Genomic DNA, 18,051 nt, shown 5'->3' with positions numbered 1-18,051 from the left:
TTCGTCAGCAGCAGCTCCTTCACCATCATCATGTACTCCATACTAGCCACTGCGCTCTTCTGTCTCTGGATATGGCTCGTGGCCATCGCCAGCAGTCGCATTCGCAGGATGCCCGTCTTCTCCATCCTGACGCTCGCGACCGTTGCCTACTGCATACAGACGATGCTCGAGGTCTCTAGGACGGTATGTCAAGATTTAGGGTATTCATATCTTCGCAACACTGACACTCCCGTCGACCTTCCGATGTCACCTCCAGGTCGATCTGCTCACAGGCAGAGTCAAAGAAGACCGCGAGCGCCCAGTCGCAATCGTCTTCTTCCTCTTCACAGTACCTTGGATCTCTGATTGGACCTTCATTCCACGCTTGCTAGCATTCTTCCCGACAACCATTCACAGCACCAAGAAGCGTGTGCTAGTCATCCTCCTTCCGGTCAGCATGAAGATCTGCCGAGCAATCTTCATTGTGCTCTTCACCATTCACACCTACCACACTACTCACGGACCACCGCTGGACGAGGCTGACTTCTACAGGAACATCGCTTTCTCAACAGCTTATCCCCAGCTCGAATGGATCGCCACAATTCTCGATGAAGGCTACTGTACTGCTTTCCTGATCGCTCATCTCATGCTTTTTAAGCGCGGACATATCCGTTCGCAAACACTTCTACATGCCGTCCGCACGGTCATTTTCGCCTCTGTCGCTACTTTTGCTCTACCCTTGGCCTTCTGCGTCACCACGATCTCACTTCAGTATGCACATATGGATCCCAAAGTCACTAGGGACGCTTGGGTTGCTGCGGAGTTCGTTATTGTTTTGGGGGCATATGCGAGTTGTCTTGCACCGAGTGAGTAAGACTTTAAGACGCAGCAGCCTATGCCTTTGCTCATCTTGTGATCACGGTTTTCTCCTTGCAGCCATTCGCAGCGAACAGCTAGCACAGAAGGCTCTGGCCCGGCAGCCAGTCACTACACCAGAAGGCAGCGACCTCCCACCACTTTTCACTCCCGGTCGAGACCTGGCTCGTCGACCTGGTGCGTCTCAACAGGGCAGCTTCCCGGCTAAAGAAGAGGTTTTTCCTAGCCCTCGATGCCATAAGAACAATCGTGATGATCTCGAACTTGGCACCCTCAGTTTGAGTCACTTCAAGGATAGCTCGCCCTCGTCACCCCCACGTCCAGGCTACTCGGATGGTATTGAGCTAATGCACACCTCACCACATGGCCGCTCAAGCTTTGACGAAGAGGGGCTGGCCACGCCTTCCAAATGCAAAAGCAACGGTATGGCCATCTTGCTCAAGTCCAATAGTCTGAGCTCGATGAATGACGGCCGGTTCAATTCGACTCCGCATCTGCTACCGACGCTAATGCACGCCAACGAGCCCGACGTCAAGTTCCGCTTGGGCCCCAATCTGCAGACGCACCCCGATCCGTGTGCTAGCTCTCGCCGTCGTCTGGGCACACCCGACAAAAGTGTCACCTTCCACTTCCCCGCCAAGAAGTCGTCCCTGCCTTTGCTTGGTGATCAGAGTGGCTCTGCCCAAAGTCAGAGCCAGCAGGTCAGACCCAAGAGCTCTGACGACAAGACACTGAAGGACCCAGAAGAGAAGTCCGAAGTAGTCGAAGAAATCTGCCCCAAGGCGGTCAATATGTCCAATGAGACTACAGAGGGTACTTCACGCCCTCTAGGCACGCCCAAATCTCTCCGCACTACCAAGCATGCCGATGCCAAGTCCGGCGTTTGGCGCTCCACTCAGACGACCATGCGCCCGTGGACTGCATCAGGAGCCACAGGAGAACACAGTCATGGCATTTCCAGACTCGAGGGCCGGTCCAAGGTCAAGCAGTTCAAAGTTGGTACAGACTTCTCTTGGCAGCCGAAGATATCCTTGGACGCTGAGATGCCCTTTGCCGGCAACTTCTTGTCTTCAAGCCCCTGTCGACACTCCGACTCAGAGCTCAGACAGACATTGAGGAACGACAAGCAGCGTCCTACTCACACTTCGCCCTCTTCTGGCAGTAAGAATAGCAAGACCTCCGACACTGGCCGAAGTCATGCCTCGTCTGACCTCAATAACCTTCTGTCTGGCACGACTGAGCTAACCGACTGGACTCATGCACTCAACAGTGCCCTTCCTTCCAATGCGGGCTCAGCAGCAAATGTCTCTCCCACTTCTTCTTCTTGCCCCTCGTCTCAGTTGTCCCCTCCCAATTCTTCAGCCGGCATCATCCGCAGGGGCAAGATGCTAGCCATTAACACCGCCAGAGCCAACAAGTTCCTGCTGCGACCAGGCAGCGCTTCCGGCGGTCCTGCCCGAGCAGGTCTGGACAGCAGTCTCCACTTCAAGCGACGCGGCGACAAGGAGTCTGGTGGATACTCACCTACTACGAGCCACTGCCTCGTCCGATGGGGAGGTATCAGGGGCGCTGGACCGCCCTGTTTCGGACACATTGAAATCTCGATGCAGCGAACGACGCGCATCGACTATGCTTGCGAGGAAGAGGAGCCTGAGCAGGCTTGTGGTGGCGATCTTGGTGTTGCGACGGGTGGACGACGCGAGCACATTGGCGGGCAGGACTGGACTACTGCCTCTGTCCAGAGGGAGAAGAGAGACGTGGATATCGAGTCGTGGTAGCGCCATTCCTTTCAAGCTCGCAAGATGTCACCCAACTTGACATCTGAAACGAGAAGACGCTCAGGCAGGCCGGCGTCCGACTTTCATTCTGTCATCTCTCTCACCGTCACAGCCTACCGTACCTCAAGAAGTCATCTGTTCTTTTCTTTCCCCACCACACCTGGTCGCGTCTGCCGTTCCAAATGTGGAGACTTTGTCTGCTCGTTTCGATTTTCTCTTCTCTCTGGTCACACAATGAAAACGTCCCATCAGTCAGGTCGAATTGCTGCGGGTTGAAGGGAAGATCTTTGTAATGTTGGTGGAATCTAGACTACTGCGCAGCAAGTGCAGCTGCTGCTGCTGCCATATGCCCCCTCTTTTCCTTTCTCTTCTTGCAAGTCTAGATCAGGATGCACCTTCCTCGCACCCTCCTTTCCTGCACTGCCTGACAATCTCCTCGGCCACCACCCTCTCCTTCTCTCCATCAACTCTCTACGGGGTACACCTGCCAGTGAATCTAGGATAGAGGGAGCAGTCGCGCACAGTGTAGCGGTTGAGAGTCCAGGCTAGGAGACGCTCGACTCTGCAAATGGTACGAAGAACAAGGGCAACTGGGTGATCAGCTCTTGTGTCTCTTCAAGTCCTCTGCGAGAAGAGTCCTTTCGCTTGACTGTGCTGAGCTGCGCTCCGCCATGGTCCACTGCTTACTCACCCAAGTCCATATCCTCCATGCTCGCACGTACCGTACACGCGCTGATCCGTGTACCAATAGTAAGGGCTGGCATCAATCCCTTCTCCCTTGTAAGCTTCAAGTAATTCAGTCGCATCACTCATCCTCATTGATCCTCCTACGATTTCTCCAACACCAGGCATGAGTAAATCAACACTTTCTGTAAACTCTTCATCTCCAGGGATGCGCTTCATGTAGAATGCCTTGATTTCTCTTGGGAATCCAACGAGGAAAATCGGAACGCCGAGAGCATCGGTCATCTTGCGCTCGGCAGCTTCGGCAATGTCGTCTCCGACCTTGTGAGGGGAACCATCGTCGGTGCGAACATCGTTTTCGTTGAGCCACTTGATGGCGTCCTTGTAGTCCATGCGACGGAAGGGACGACTGGGCTGCTTGAAGTCGGGGTTGAGCTGAGTGATGAGAGAGGCAGTGGCGGGGTTGGCCATGACGCGCTCGAGAGTTCCGCAGATCTAAAGGTGAGAGGGGGAGACAAAGAGAGCGAGACAATGACCAGAACGTCAGTAAGCGCCTGCAAACTTCTCCCCGATTGTTCAGGCGGTCATGAGCTCGTCTTCCTACGCACCACCTGTTCAAGATGCTCCAGAAGCTCCGCAAAGTTGAGGAAACCCAGCTCAGCCTCGAGATGGGTGTACTCGCTCAAATGTCTCCTCGTGTGACTCTTCTCCGCTCTGAAGCTCTCCTGTACACAAAAGACGTCTCCCAAGCTAGGCAGACAGGTCTCGAGGTAAAGCTGCGAGCTCTGCGTGAGGAAGGCTGGTTGGCCATAGTAGTCGAACTTGAAGAGGGTTCCTCCTCCTTCGACTTGCGTCTGCACCATACAAGGGGGAGTCACCTCGAGCAGACCGAGGGACTCGTACTCGTCTCGGAAAGCACGCAGAACGGCAGCTCGGACCTTGAGGACCGCAGAGGCAGTCTCTCCTCGGATGACGAGGTGTCGCATGTCGGCTAGCAGCGATGGGTCGGCGTCCTTGCTGATCTTGTTGGTGAAAGCGTCATCTCCACCTGGTGCCTTGCCAATCACCTTCCAGTAATCAGCCACGAGCTCGTGGCCATCAGGCGCGCTCTTGCCCTCAGGTACAGCCGCGAGAGTACCCCACACCTCGACGGTAGACTCGCTGGTGAGAGTCATTGCATCGTAGGTCTGAGTGAGACGATCCGAGAGGACGGCCTGCATGTACCCGCTTCCATCCCTGAGGACGAGGAAGATTCTACCCTTTTGGGATCGCAGTCGGTGGACCCAAGCGGATACCTTGACCTTCTTGTCTCGACTGTTGATACCCTGACGAATCTTGATCTTCTGGTACTGTGCTGGGTTCTTTGGCTGCTCAAGGACGACCTTCTTTGCATCCTCGAATCTCTGCGTATCAGCGCCCTCCTTGTTGGCATCAGCCAACTCCTTCTCCTCTTGCTTCTTCTTCTTCTTCAGCTCGGCTTCGTAGAATTTCTTGGCCCTCTTCAAGCCTGCGCCAGAGATGGGAGCATATCCATCAGGGCTAGTTGCGACGGGCTGCTCCCCGCTGGCCGTGGATCCAGCTCCCTCTGCACCTTCTGCCTTCTTGACAAGAAGTGTAGCTTCGGGTCCCTTGGCAAGAAAAGCGCCCACAGGGGTAGCAAATGGCTTCTCCTTTGTGCCCTCGCCAGTAGAGTCTGAGCCGGCCTTTTCATCAATGTAGAGAGTAAGACCCTGACCGGTAGGGCCAGTGGAGCTGCTGTCTTTCTTTGCACCGCCGCCGATGTGGAGAGCATCGGCTGCCTCAGACAGAGCGTCCTTGATACCTGACATGAAACGTGATTTCAGGATGCCGTAGGTGTATGTGTGTGTGGTGTGTGAGTAGGAGTGATGGGGGATGATGAGAGTCGAGTCAAGGCGACGACGAGGAAGGAGTCAAGGTGAGGTCGAGGCAATTTAAGGCTCCGACCAGAGGAACACTTTTGCTGCGATTGCGGAACCGGAACAGACGACGATCTCCACACAACGCACGCACACACACATGGTATCCACCACCAAGGACTGCCACTACAATCAGAGGCTGCCGAGGTGGTAGTGCACTGGCTCATGCCGATGGGTGACGCTCGTTCTGACACGGCATCGGAGACTGCAAGTGAAAGCGACCATGCTGTCGGTGCCGACGGCTGCCATAGCACCGCGAAGTCGGAAGCAGCATCGGCAGCGGTGCCGCTACCCGAACCTGCAGCGGCATCGACTTCGCAGCGACCACACACGGCAAAGCGCTTGAAGGTCCTCGTACTTGTTGGCGTGAGTACAGCTATAGTCTGGGTTCGGATAGGTGAGATGCCGAAGGATTCTAACGCGCTTCTCATTCGCTCTACGCAGCTCGTCGGAAGCGGCAAATCTACCTGTGAGCGAAGACCAACTTTCCAGACCTGTGCGCCTCGTACGCTCATGCAAGCCCCCTTCTTTACCCTCAGTCGCCAAAGCATTGTGCAAGTATGACAATGTGAGTGTTCCTAGCATGCCATAGACCATGACCACGATGATACCAACTCTTACCACTTACCCTCTTCACTTGCATCTTCTGCCGTCCAGTCCTACACCCGCTCCTCTCAAGACGTTCTCGGCTCTCGTCAAGCAGTCGAATCGCACCTCCTTTCTCTCCTCTCGCGGGGCCAGAATCCAGTTATTGATCGGACTAATGTTACTGTAGACCAGAGGAGCAACTGGCTCAGATTAGCGGCTGACTGGCAGAAGGGTCAGCAGGTCAGAGGAGCTGCTGCTGCTGTCGCCGACGGCGAGGCTGCGCCTGACACCGATGGGGAGGAAGCGCAACAGATCGCAGTTGAAGTGGATGCCATCTACTTTCAGACTGGAGTGGAAGAGTGTGCTAGACGACTCAAGGGACGAGTAGAGCACGAGACGATCCATTCGCCCGAGCAAGCGCTTCGGTAGGTACAATCTCGACTGGAGAGCTACCGCCGAAGGGCACCCCTCCATCCGTCCGTCCGCTCACTCGCTCTTTCCACTCCCGTCATACCCCCTCTCTCAGTGTCCTCAATGCCTTTTCCTCCCAACTCCGCCCGCCGTCCACAGCAGAAGGCTTTCACAAAGTCCTCGTCCTCACACCTGCCGACTTTTCCTCCATCGAACCAAGCGAAGAGGAAGTGCAGCGGGTACTGCAGCGCCTTGAAGAGACACCTGCGAGCTATGAAGGTGGGACTAGGGGAGCTTTGATGGGCGAGGCGAAGAGAGTGGGGTCACGGGCACCTTGGAGAGGGGATGGGAGGGGGAGAGGAAGACCGTACGGATGGGGTGCGCTGGACCGAGGAAGGGGTGCACGCGGTGGACCTACGAGGGGGAGAGGAGGCGGTGAAGCTTGGAGAGGAGACAGGGGAGGCAGTGGAGCTTGGAGAGGAGACAGGGGGAGAAGTCAAGGTCAGCAGACGTTGCCATCGGTCTGGGGTGCCTTTCCACCTGCTGGAGCAGGACTGCCTCCAAGGCCTAGCTGAGGGCGATAGGTGGGGGAGATTTCGAAATGGTAACATTGTCACCCTGAAAACATTGGTATAGAGCTTCTAGTCACCATCGATGATACCTGTCGTCGTCCCCTGTAGGCCTTTTGGAGCAATCTGCCCAATTGTACAATCTGGGGACGAAGTCGTAAGGATCTGTGATGCATACTACCCGATCGATCGGCAATTGCTCTGAAAGGTAGTCAGTCTACTTATCAGGCACCACCAACATCAAGCGCCACGCGCGTCACTGTCCCTGTCCGCCGCGCCCCGCTGCCCCGCTTCAGTGAACATCAACTCCGCCCGCCCCTGCTGCCGCGAGGATTGGACAAGACAAGATAAGAAAAGCTGCGATCGAGGAGTGTTGCGGGCAGCAAGGCAAGGTGCGAGCGCCATCGGCAAAAGGTCAAGTGGAGTGGGGGGAGAGGGCAAACGTGCAGCAGCAGCAGCAGCCAGGGCATTTCAAATCGGGGAAGTCGCCTCAAGTCCGGCAGGCAGGCAAGCAGGGCCGGCCGGGGGGCAAGCATTCCAGGCGATAAGGCTGCTGCTAGAGGTGGAGTTTCCTTACAGAGAGTAGGACGTTACCTTCTTACCTCTCAATCTCATCAGACTCGTGATACTACCTAGAAGAGTGACAGACGGACGACCCTCCAAACCTCCAAGCCAGTCACCTATTCCACCTGCCATTTCGCCCCTCGCCGCCCGCCATGAGCACCAGCTACTCCCTGGATGATCTTCAAGATCTACAAACCCAACCAATCTTTCTCTCTCAATTCCTCAAACTCTCCCTACCACGTATTCGTACCCTCTATAATCCAAGTACAGCACGTCTTACAGGTCCTACCCGTCAACCAAGTTTCACAAATCGAGCCTACTTTGGTAGTACCACCGCGGTAGCCACGAGTGATTCACCTCCTTCTCCAACGTTGCTCAAGGCTCTTCCCGAACTACAACTCTCCGAATGGCCTTCTTTTCTCGAATCCATCCATACCTCTCTTTCCACCATTCAGGGAGGAGAACATATCCTTGCCCCACCAGCCTTTCGAGCAGATGATCTACCCATAGCAACACTTCTCCCCACTGTCTTCCTCTGGGTCATTGTAGCTGTTTGGCAACCCTGTCTACGAATGTACGAACTCGACGAGTTTCACATTGCCATTGGTGCTGGTCAAGGGGGAGAAGGAGAGAGAAGACGAGAACTCAAAGCTGGTGATCATTTACCTGAACATGAGGAATTGGAATGGGCACAGCAGGTAGGAGAAGAGACGGTGGGTGCTCTACCGAGACAAGTCTTCTATACTATCAAGCCTACTACTACGAGGGATCGGATGGATCCGCCTGGAAAGGAGGAAGACGAGGCCTTTCGTGGGATCAAGGCCCTCATCTCCGTCGAGGAACCCTGGACAGTCGATCTAAGTCTGCTAGACCCTACCTCGATTTCCTCAGAGGAAATCCTCTCTTGTCTAAAGGAGAGCGGTCAAGGCAAACTCAAGAATCAAGAAGGAGCAGACCTAAAGCGCGCAACGACTTTTGCTGCCCTCCTTACCTGTCTCTCCTCCCTCCAAGAGTCAAAGGTACGATTTGCCGTACTCACAACTTATGAGCTCTTCGTCTTTGTAAAGGTTGGATTCTCGGGGGATGGAGTTATTGATATGGTGGAGATGTCCCCACCGGTCAAATCGGGTGATACACTCAAGCAAGGCAAGTCAACCTCGGTCTTTGCCGCCATGTGGTGGTTTGGCAAGGAGATTATGACTGGATGATAGATGGAGGAGAGCACGGTCAAGATCGAGAGGAGAGGTTGCGGGACTCACTATAGGCTCAACGTATGTCATGGAGTCGTATATAGCAATTGCATAAAGAGTATGTCACTTATCAAGACAAAGACCTCGTGCGCTAAGGAGGGATTTCTGCAAGGTGGTATACTACCTCGGCGTGCTTATCTGGCTACCCCAATTCCCATCTGGTGAGCCTGCTCCTGGTCCTCTGTACCCTCCGTACCTTGGACTTTGACGCTGCTCCCACTCGACGTAGAACTCAGCGTCCCAGTGCGGTTGTCAGTGCTAGTGGCCGTGGCCATCCCATCGCCTCGCAGCAAGAGTGGCCTTCGCAGGGCACTGTTGTGATCCCCCTCCTCTCTCCTTCCCCCACCAGCTTGACCCCCTTCGTATCTCTTTCCCCTCTCGTTCAGCTCCTCGAGTCGTGTCCCGTCCAGCTCTAGCGGGCTGCCTTCGCCTGAAAAGGAGCGGAACCCGCCCGAGGAAGAGGACGAGCATTCTGTACCTGCTGCGCCGGAGGAAGAAGCACTTGGGCGTTGGTGGGAAGGCGGAGAGCGACCAAACCTTCCAAAGAGGGATTCACCGAGCCCGAGACCTAGGAGGATCGAGATGAAGTAGTAGACGTTGAAGGTCCTGCGTCCAGTGATTCGGAAGGTCAAGAGGGGTCAGCGTATCTGGATTGATGGGGTGACAAGTGCGAAGGTGATCGAGTACTCACATGACTGATAGCATGAGGAGGTAGCCGACGCCGGAGAGGAGCACTTGGTATAGACCGCGAGGTACGCCTACCTCTGCCCACCAGCCTGGTCCACCACGCTTGCGTCTCCTCCTCCCTCCCTGCTCCCGGTCCATCGTACCATCATCTTCCGATCCTTGCGGCAGTGTGTTCCTTCCCCCACCTCTTATCCTCCTTTCCTCTCTCACCCTATCCCTCTTCAGGGCCTGCTCAGTCCACCCTCGCACGAGTAGTCGCTCAAGCGCATTCAACAGGCGATAGGCACACGCCAGTACTGCAAGGGCTAGGCAGGCAGCTGCTACTGCGCCGGGAGAGGTGGGGGTGAAGGCGCTGAGCCAGAGAGAGGGGGAGGTGTCGGTTGAGGCGTAGAAGGCGGTGGACATGCCTTCTCCAAATGAGGACGAGGGAGAGTCGGGATCCATGCTCATATCCATTCCTGGCATCGAGGAAGGATCGCCTTCGTCGCGTCGAAGGAGGGGTGACATTTTGTTCAACCTCGCTTCGTTAGATTGGGTGGGGTGGGGTGAGGGAGTCCTCGGCGTAAGGAGCGGTGCAAGGTAGTGTGAGGCTGGCTGGTATCACGGCTTTGCTGACCGGCGCCTTACTGCTTCCTACATCCGTTCCTGGAATTGGCTGCCCTGATCAGCATAGTGGATGGTCGGCACTCACTACCCGCCGCGCATGCCAAGGAAGCTACGGACCTCCATGGTACGCCTAAGATCAAGCGGAGGCCGGCATGGTCATACCGCCGTGGTCTGCCTGGTATTCGTAGAGCAGGAAGCTCGACTTCCGGGGTCATGAGCTTGGCAGGGTATCGTGCGGGGGAAGCTTTGGCCGCAATGTATCACCAGCGCTCTGTCATTCGAAGCGACTCGTCTCTCGTGTCATCATCTTGGAGGCAGGCAGCTACAGTGGAACCTGTTCATTGCTCATCCCCCCCTCTCTCTTGTGTCGCTATTTGTCAACGCAGGTGGATTCTGCCATGTGCTCTAAATCTCTTCTTTGCATCTTTCAGCAGATCCGGGATGCGGGGGTGGAGCGCCATGGGAAGAATCAGAGGAGATGCGGACAGACGGTCCAGGCGCCCAGGCGAGGCAGATGACGTCTCTTGACGGCCACCGCACCCCGACGGCTTCCTTTTCTCCCTCGGGCACAGACAGACAGGCGAGGCAGCCACCCACCACACACACGGGCCCCCGCTTCGCCGCATCCTCGCCTCGGCCCTGCAACCCCCGCACTCCTCCCCCCCCCACACTCACATCATCATCATCATCATCACCCCTCCTCGCCCATTCATCTATACCACTTTCTTCTTCTTACAGCTCCTGGCTTCTTGAAGTCTACTATTGATCAGTAGCCTCAATCGGATAGAGCTTCAGATCAACTGTCTCTACTGCGACAGCTCTCTGGTACGGCGAATAGAAGTTAGCTCATTCTCGTCTGCACTACTTCGTACAAACAATCTCTTGCCGGTCACAAAAGGGAGCAATGGCGAGCAAAATCTCCATCCCCTCTAGCTCGTACGAGTCGGACACTCCGTCGAAGCGCAATAGACGGTCTATCCTTTCCTCTATGAGCCCATCCAAGAGTGAGACCAACGGCCTCGTTGCAAATGGGGACAGTCAATCCCAGCTCCCCTCTCCCGCCAGCCCTCGATCTACAGATAGTGTTCTGCGAGCGCAGAAGAGTGGCAGCACCAGCAACGGGACTGCCAATGGTAACGGTGTAGCGTCTCCTACCAATGGCGCCGCACCCGCTCTCAAGACGGGCTGGGGCAATGGCATCTCCAACCAGAATGGCCAGGCCAAGACGAATGGGACGGCTCAAGGAAACTTGGAGGTGCCATCGGGAGGACTGGGAGGGTTGAGACGACGAATGTCCAACCTCTCCATTAACTCACAGCGATCGCAAGACGATCGAGCCTCTATTCGCTCCAAGCAGTCTGCTTCCCACAAGGATGCAATCTCCTCTTTCATACGTCGACGAAGCACTAGAGGCGGCTCTGAACCCCCTGAAGCTCATATGGCAGATGACAACGAGTCAATCGCTAGTAAAGGAGGTGAGCCTACTCGCAAAAGCAGCTTCATGCGCAAGAGAACGCTCAGCAGTACCACATCTCGCATGAAGCTGGGCAAATTCGGAGGCAGAGGAAAGAGGAACGGAGAAGCAGCAGATGGCGAGGAGCTCTCGCCGTCCCCTACCAATGGCTCGATTCACACTGGCAGTGTCAATGTAGGCAATGGTCGACCAAATTCGGTTCAGGCTGGCAGCGGCGGCAGTCAGATGAACAGCGGTCCCTCTATCGCCTCAGACGACATGGATAATGACGCGCCAAAGGCAAGCCGAAGCAGTATCCTGAGGGACTCTCGTCGTCCGGTCGGATATCCAGGAGCCAAGAACAAGGGACCTACAGGCCTGTCAACAGAATCGCCTGCAACAAACACGCCTGCTGCTGACGTTAGACGAGCCCAGCAAGGAAAAGGCGCTCCTCTGATCCTGCGCTCAGAGGCAAACAACAGGAGCAGCGTCCACACTGAGCCTGCTCCCCGCTCACCTGAGCCTGCGGAGACGAACAAGCCACAGCGCGTCGGCTCTTCGCGGGCTAAGAGCAAGAGTACGCAACAATCGCCGAAGAAGGAGCAGTCAGCTGAGCAGCAGCGAGGTTACATCGGCGCTGCTACTGCTGCTGTGGGAGGTCTACTTGGATTCGCCGGAGCTCATGAAGCGAACAAGAATGACGATGGTTACCACAGTGAATCGGATGGGTCCGAGGACGAATTCCATGACGCCGAGCTTGGAGACATTCGTGAAGATGATGAAGAGCAAGATACAAGCGGCGAGGGAGATGATAGTGAGGCAGAACAGGAAGACGAAGAGGAAGAAGCCCAGCGCCCCCCTCCGCGCTCGCCTACATCCAAGCAATCTGCATACGCACGAGCTGGTCGATCGCGTGGCGTGTCTGAGTCCTCTGGCAGGGACGAAAAGAGGTCCTCAAAGTCCAAGAAGGGTAGTGCCATTTCTTCACGGAGAACAGGATCTCCCGAGCAGATGGACGAGGCTACTGCCAACCCCTCTGCAGCGCCTACCCGCCTGAAGGGCACTTCTGCCGCCAAGCGTCGAGCGGGCTCTGCACCTGTCGAAGGTGCGGAAGAAGACGGTCCTTCATCGACTCCCTCTGATGCCAAGGCAAAGAAGGAGACTCCGGCCGAGGTGAAGGAGAAGTCTGCCCGTGTTGCAAAGATGGGTTATGATGATGTCAAGGAGGATACAGAAGAGATGAGGGACGATATCGAGACTGCTCGAGGTGCCCTGCACTTGTTCTTGAACAGTCGTATGATTGAGGCTGAGGACATCATAAAGACGAAGGCAGATTACAGAATGGTGAGTGGAGGATTGTGAGCCTCCAGAGCTAGAGTGCTCCAGCTGATCACCTTCTTCTCCCGACTATGCTTCTAGTACTACGCCCTCGGAAATTGTCTCATTGCTACTATGAAGGGCTTCATGACCTTTGAGCCCGAGGATCTCGCCACTGCCATCTCTTACTGCAAAGACGCGATGCACATTGCCCATCTTCTTCGAAAGCCAAGCAACACAGTCGCCAACTTTGGGCGCTTCGTTCGAGGCTCTGGTCACAGCCCTAGCGCTTTTGCCTCTATGACGCCCGTACAGCGCCATGCAGAGCTAGTCTACGTAGAGGCACAGTTGCTCAAGAGTTGTCTGGGAATCGTTTACTCGGGAGACTTCTTTGGCTTCGTTGCTGAAGCTCTCCATATGAGAAATGCCTACGGAGTATATCGCTCCTTGGCAAAGTATGTTGATACGGCTGACGGCAAAGCCTCTGGGAACCAGGATGAGGACATCGACGAAGACTTCCGATCGGGTGTCTACCTGGGCAGCGGTTTGATCACTATGATCCTTGGTCTCCTTCCCGGTAAGATTCTGGGCCTGATGAGCGCATTCGGATATGAGGGCGACACAAAGGCTGGATTGAAGACTCTGATGCGCGCGGGTGGATGGAAGGCATCTGGTCAGGATAGACCAGCGATTGGCATCAAGGTGAGTCGGCGTGGAGTTGCGCAGACATATGGCTAGGGACGGTTTTACTGACCACACGTTTCCATTGCTCCTCCCTTATTGCAGGACGAAGGTATCCGTCGAAGCGTCTGCGACATGGGTATTCTGCTGTTCCACCTGGTCGTCTCCGTCTTCATCCCGGTCACAGGCGTGGACATCCCATTCGCAGATCGTATCCTCCACTACCATCTGAAGAGGTACCCGAACGGTGTCTTCTTCCTGTACTTCTCTGGTCGTCTCTACTCGACACAAGCTCGATGTGAGAAGGCAATCAAGCAGTATGCTGCTGCTAGGGATGCCCAAGAAGAGTACATCCAGCTCAAGCATATCAGTTGGTGGGATGCTTCACTCTGCCACATGTCACTTGCACAATGGCGCAAAGCACAGACCTGTTTCGATGTTCTTCTCAAGGAGTCGAATTGGAGCAAGTGTGTGTACACTTATGGTGTAGCTGCGAATATGGCTCAAGCAGACGAGGAAGAGGCAGCGGACGGGACAGGAGGTGCAGCCAAGGGCAAATCCAAGTCCGAGGCGGCCGACCTCTTCTCCAAGGTTCCCGGTCTCATGCAACGCATTGCCGGCAAGTCTATCCCAATGGAAAAATTTGTGGCAAAGAAGGCGACCAAGTTCAACAAGCAACGTCGACTTCTCCTACCCGCCGTAGAGTTCTCCTACATCTACCACTGTCTTTCCAATGCTCCACGATATGCTTTGACCGACGAGCATCTAGTGATGATCTCCGATGCACTCTCAGACCTAAACGAGCACGAATCCAGCCCTTCGTCCTACCATTCGGGCGAAAACGAATTCTGGGATGACTTTTGCCTCGCCCACTTCCTCCGCGGAGTCGTCTTGCGTCACATTGCCACTCCTGAATCCCATGCCAAATCAGATCCTCGCGACGAGGAGAATTCCATCCCTCGCGAAGAAGCACAAGAGCAAGCACTGCTCAGTTTCCAAACTGTTCTGGAGAATGGTCATCGAATTACTACAGACCACTACATCATTTACTTTTCGCACTATGAGTTGGGTAGGCTTCATGCCGATATGGAAGATTATGGAGATGCAAAGAAGGAATTGGATCTGGTTCTTAGTGGGAAACTATTGGAGGACAAGGGTACTAGAAAGGGAAACCACAAGTATGGAATGCAGAACATGGCGCTGCTTAGGTCCAATGGTGCGCTGAATAATCTCAAACAACAGGGACACGTGTAAGGGGCATTGGGTTATACCGTCTACTCTTTTCTTCTTCCTCTTTCCCTGCCTCCCTGCCTGCCTGCCTGCCTATACCCATCTCTTCTCTTTCCTTCGACTTTGCTCTTCTTCTTCTTTCCTTCTTTCCTTCTTTCGTCTGCCCGTTCTCACTGTCGCAAACGTAACTTAATTTACACTCCACGGTGCAATACTAATGGTGATCACCAGTCTGATACAATGAGGATTTGCGTCTGCCTTCAAGGAGAATTGTACATATGTGATGATCGATGCTCGATGCTTGATGCTCGAAAGGGCTACGTCTTCTTCTTCCTCTTGACACTCAACATTGTCACCACCGGTTTGCTCTCCCCGCTCTCACCCACACCGACACCTACACCCATTGCTCCATCCCCACCTCCACCTCCAGCATTCTTACTCTCTCCCACCTTCCTCTTGGCCTCCTCTACCTGCCCCTCAGAAAATCCAAGCAATGGAACGCTATTCCAGACAATTCCCTCTCCCACTCTCCAAATCCAATCCTCATCAGCATTATTCCTCTTTCCATGCTTCTTTGAAACCTTTTTCATCTTTTCTCCACCTTCCACTACCAATTCTCCCTTGACGGTAGCTCGAGTCCTTCTGGCTCCACGGAGTAAACGGAGACGTTCTTCATCTTTTTCCTCTGGGTGTAAGCGACCGGCGTGAGCGAGGAGACGACCACGTTCTTCATCAAAGTATTGGGTGAGCTCGATACTGTCTCGGGGTAAGTGCCAATTACAGTCGTCCAGCTGAAGCTCGTTGCGCATGGTGCGTTGAAGTTCGCGCATGGGGATCGTGAAGCGTGGACGAGGTTGGGGTGGGACGAGGTGCGATTCTCCAAGAGGAGGAGCAGCGGATGAGCTGGAGGAGTTGGTGACGGCGGGTCTGGTGAATCCGAGGAAGAAACATCCTACGAGGGAACCGCTGGAGCATTCTTGCCTGAAGCCCATTCGCATCCAGAATTCATCGGCGCTGACTGAGTCTAGTGACAGGCGGGAGCGCAGTGATGAGAGCTGAGCTTGTGTCAGTCGGGGACCGTGGGCATGGCCATTGCCGTTACCGTTGCTGGTGCTCGCCACCATTGCGGCTGCTGTTGGCAGCGAGGTGACATGGCTACCATTGACTTCCCCATTGGACTTGCTCGCCACGGGTGCAAAGGGCAAGTCCGTAGCCGAGGCAGACGAACCCAGCCGTGACCTCTTTCGCGGGCTATGCATCTTTGTCGGACTCATTCGCGTCGAAATACTTGTTGTCTTGACAGGACTCTTGGATGGGGAGCGCTGCGCCTCCTTCTCCCTCAGTCGAGGTGAAGCTCGTGTTGGTGTTGGAGATCCACCACGGGATGGAGAAGTGGGAAGATCCTCGGCTATGTTGTAAGGTGAGTCTGCTCCGGAGCGAGTGCGCTTCATCCTCTTTGACGGGGTTTGAGGCAGGCTGGAAGACTCGTACCCGCTCCGCTCTCCCTTCCATCCCGAAAGTCCATCCTCTGAACCGGACCCCTCCGCAACGATCGTCTGGCTCGAATGGGCGCTAGAGCTCGTAGTGCTGCTGCTGCTCCGACTGCTCATAGCAACAGCGGCAGGAGCACCGTTGGACACTGCAGTCGCCGTACTTGCTCCAGAGTCACTTCGCTTCAGTAGGTCGGCAAAGGCTGCAAACTCTTGGCCCTCGTTGGCCAACTCGTCCAGGAAGCGACTCTGCGGGTCGTCTTCAAAGCGGGGCATCAAGGTCGCTATCGACCTGCTCTTCGCCGGTGGCAGATTCGGGTCTTGCGATTGAGCTGACCTCGCTGAGCTATCAGGGAACAGAGGTAAAGGCGGCAAATCCGCAGAGCTCGGATCTGATCCTCCGCCCGTAGCAGTGTAGGGGTGCCCATACTTCCACCCGACCTTTTTGACAGCTGCATCGTGCGACAAGTGTGGTAGAGCAATCAAAGGGTGACTCTCCAGCTTGTCCATCCCCGGAACCATATAGAACGCGTCTATCCGCTTGCCCTGCTCCGACTCTTGCCTCTCAGCTCGCCGCACAAGTTCGACGACTTTGGAAAGAACCTGCCTCCACCAGACGATGAGCTTTGCATCTCCCAGTGGTTTCTTGAGCGGATTGTCGGGCGAGTTGGGAAAGATGTAGGCCGCTTGTGCTCGAGCGAGGATGTGTAGAGAGATGTGTCTGGGAGGTAGACAATCGACTGCTAGGCGAGGCATGTGTCGTAGGGACATGAAATAGGCGAGGAATTGCTCGGTGAGATGACCAGTGATTGAGCTGACGTCCAGCTGTGACTCTCCTGTCGATGTCGAAGTCGAAGTCGAGGGGGATGCCTGTCTGTCCCTCCCTTGCAGTTCAAAGCTCGCAAGCTGTCGTCGGACGCTGGGGTGGTTCAGTCTCGGTCCCCAGCCAGTGGTATCCAATTTCGAAAGGTAGAAGACAGCACTGGCATGCTCTGGCAGGGTGTAGTGATACCCCTCAATAGCCATGATCATCTTCGCATCATCCTCATGCTCATCATCTCTCCTCCACTCCGCATGAAAGAAGACCATCTCTTCCCACGTCTGTACGGTATGAGTAGGAAAAGGACGAAAGCCTTGCGCTACCTCTCGCGGCTCGTCAAGGTGAGCCCATGGGTAGAGTTGCTTGGTGGGACGAGGAGGAGAAAAGATGACTGATAGAACCAAGTGACCTTTGCCTGCTGGAAGGGCGGAGCGAGGAATGGTAGATGCAGCATGTGTGAGGTGAGCTAGAAGGGGTTGGGAGGGAAGCTCGGGACAGAGAGGCGAGGGAAGAGCCTCCTCGGTATGGTCCTCCATATTGGGTCTAGCTCCGCTTCTTGCCGCCGTAGAGAGACTTGCGTACGACAGGGATCCTGATAGAGTAAGACAGAGCAGCTAGGATACACTATCAAGCGAAGCCTCGAAGGCGTGAGAAGAGTGGTGTGATACGGCGGTATGGCGAAAGTGGTAATGGGAAAGAATGACCAACTGGCCCTCGCCCCCACACCAAGACGCGCACCTCGCCGCGTCAATTTAAGCGCGACGAGGAAGGGCAGAGGGCTGCATCATCCCACTCCTCGGCATGCATACCGCCACCCACCGCCTTGCATCACGATGGGTCTGCCTGCTGCTTTCGCTCGAAGAAATTCGTTGTTGGTATCAGAAGGAACTGCTTTGACACAAGTGTGCTATCTCAAATAGACGGTATACAAGATGGTGGAAAACGTACAGTAGATGCGACCGAGCCCAGGCCAGAGAAGTCTAGCGGGCTGCGCGGATATACTTGCCCAGAAGAGGGACAAAAAGTACAAGAGGAGTTGCTTCGGTGCAAGGAGGAGAAGTGTAGTAAAGACCGTAAAAGGGCGGAAAACGAGGCCGATACAAGGTGACTCTGGATACTGTATACCGGGCG

General features: G+C 55.1%; 7 protein-coding genes across 7 annotated transcripts; 4 read left to right on the top strand and 3 right to left on the bottom strand.

The window, feature by feature from the left end:
- The first annotated feature begins 303 nt into the window (after nucleotides 1–303).
- BCV69DRAFT_281935 (hypothetical protein) lies at nucleotides 304–2,885 on the top strand. The gene is made up of 2 exons (XM_025492170.1): nucleotides 304–845; nucleotides 916–2,885. The coding sequence occupies exons 1-2, from the start codon at nucleotides 437–439 to the stop codon at nucleotides 2,631–2,633; spliced, it is 2,127 nt and encodes a 708-aa protein (XP_025349186.1). The 5' UTR covers nucleotides 304–436; the 3' UTR covers nucleotides 2,634–2,885.
- BCV69DRAFT_289905 (putative DED81-asparaginyl-tRNA-synthetase) lies at nucleotides 2,875–5,453 on the bottom strand (the record flags this gene model as incomplete). The annotated part of the gene is made up of 4 exons (XM_025493685.1): nucleotides 2,875–3,195; nucleotides 3,325–3,812; nucleotides 3,926–5,139; nucleotides 5,447–5,453. 4 exons carry the CDS (start codon nucleotides 5,451–5,453, stop codon nucleotides 3,105–3,107), a joined length of 1,800 nt encoding a protein of 599 aa, XP_025349185.1. The 3' UTR covers nucleotides 2,875–3,104.
- A 461-nt stretch (nucleotides 5,454–5,914) lies between these two features.
- BCV69DRAFT_247521 (hypothetical protein) lies at nucleotides 5,915–6,271 on the top strand (the record flags this gene model as incomplete). Its single annotated transcript, XM_025490251.1, has 2 exons — nucleotides 5,915–6,074; nucleotides 6,147–6,271. Coding segments are annotated over 2 exons (285 nt in total), but the record flags the coding sequence as incomplete, so codon positions are not given.
- Nucleotides 6,272–7,383: 1,112 nt separating this feature from the next.
- Nucleotides 7,384–8,782, top strand: BCV69DRAFT_162584 (hypothetical protein). Its single transcript, XM_025489437.1, has 2 exons — nucleotides 7,384–8,657; nucleotides 8,733–8,782. Exon 1 carries the CDS (start codon nucleotides 7,539–7,541, stop codon nucleotides 8,592–8,594), a length of 1,056 nt encoding a protein of 351 aa, XP_025349183.1. The 5' UTR covers nucleotides 7,384–7,538; the 3' UTR covers nucleotides 8,595–8,657; nucleotides 8,733–8,782.
- On the bottom strand, nucleotides 8,683–10,155 carry BCV69DRAFT_162590 (hypothetical protein). The gene is made up of 3 exons (XM_025489438.1): nucleotides 10,015–10,155; nucleotides 9,328–9,840; nucleotides 8,683–9,242 (listed from the first exon to the last, which is right to left on the bottom strand). The coding sequence occupies exons 2-3, from the start codon at nucleotides 9,828–9,830 to the stop codon at nucleotides 8,771–8,773; spliced, it is 975 nt and encodes a 324-aa protein (XP_025349182.1). The 5' UTR covers nucleotides 9,831–9,840; nucleotides 10,015–10,155; the 3' UTR covers nucleotides 8,683–8,770.
- A 427-nt stretch (nucleotides 10,156–10,582) lies between these two features.
- On the top strand, nucleotides 10,583–14,841 carry BCV69DRAFT_289904 (hypothetical protein). Its single transcript, XM_025493684.1, has 3 exons — nucleotides 10,583–12,726; nucleotides 12,802–13,401; nucleotides 13,486–14,841. The coding sequence occupies exons 1-3, from the start codon at nucleotides 10,834–10,836 to the stop codon at nucleotides 14,632–14,634; spliced, it is 3,642 nt and encodes a 1,213-aa protein (XP_025349181.1). The 5' UTR covers nucleotides 10,583–10,833; the 3' UTR covers nucleotides 14,635–14,841.
- BCV69DRAFT_281931 (hypothetical protein) lies at nucleotides 14,829–17,628 on the bottom strand. Its single transcript, XM_025492169.1, has one exon. The coding sequence runs from the start codon at nucleotides 17,454–17,456 to the stop codon at nucleotides 14,928–14,930; it is 2,529 nt and encodes an 842-aa protein (XP_025349180.1). The 5' UTR covers nucleotides 17,457–17,628; the 3' UTR covers nucleotides 14,829–14,927.
- Nucleotides 17,629–18,051: the final 423 nt, after the last annotated feature.

This window comes from Pseudomicrostroma glucosiphilum (genome assembly GCF_003144135.1).
Source record: "Pseudomicrostroma glucosiphilum strain MCA 4718 unplaced genomic scaffold BCV69scaffold_4, whole genome shotgun sequence".
Classification (NCBI taxonomy): domain Eukaryota; kingdom Fungi; phylum Basidiomycota; class Exobasidiomycetes; order Microstromatales; family Microstromataceae; genus Microstroma; species Microstroma glucosiphilum.
This window is presented reverse-complemented; position numbering and strand designations above follow the sequence as displayed.

Excerpts from the sequence above, each read along its gene's own strand:
- BCV69DRAFT_281935 (XM_025492170.1), top strand. The coding sequence starts at position 437 with ATGAAGATCTGCCGAGCAATCTTCATTGTGCTCTTCACCATTCACACC. Across the intron at positions 846-915 it reads TGCGAGTTGTCTTGCACCGA|CCATTCGCAGCGAACAGCTA; the intron begins GTGAGTAAGACT and ends TTCTCCTTGCAG.
- BCV69DRAFT_162584 (XM_025489437.1), top strand. The coding sequence starts at position 7,539 with ATGAGCACCAGCTACTCCCTGGATGATCTTCAAGATCTACAAACCCAA.
- BCV69DRAFT_281931 (XM_025492169.1), bottom strand. The coding sequence starts at position 17,456 with ATGGAGGACCATACCGAGGAGGCTCTTCCCTCGCCTCTCTGTCCCGAG.
- BCV69DRAFT_289904 (XM_025493684.1), top strand. The coding sequence starts at position 10,834 with ATGGCGAGCAAAATCTCCATCCCCTCTAGCTCGTACGAGTCGGACACT. Across the intron at positions 12,727-12,801 it reads CGAAGGCAGATTACAGAATG|TACTACGCCCTCGGAAATTG; the intron begins GTGAGTGGAGGA and ends CTATGCTTCTAG. Across the intron at positions 13,402-13,485 it reads GACCAGCGATTGGCATCAAG|GACGAAGGTATCCGTCGAAG; the intron begins GTGAGTCGGCGT and ends CCCTTATTGCAG.
- BCV69DRAFT_162590 (XM_025489438.1), bottom strand. The coding sequence starts at position 9,830 with ATGTCACCCCTCCTTCGACGCGACGAAGGCGATCCTTCCTCGATGCCA. Across the intron at positions 9,243-9,327 it reads CTCCTCATGCTATCAGTCAT|GACCTTCAACGTCTACTACT; the intron begins GTGAGTACTCGA and ends CACTGGACGCAG.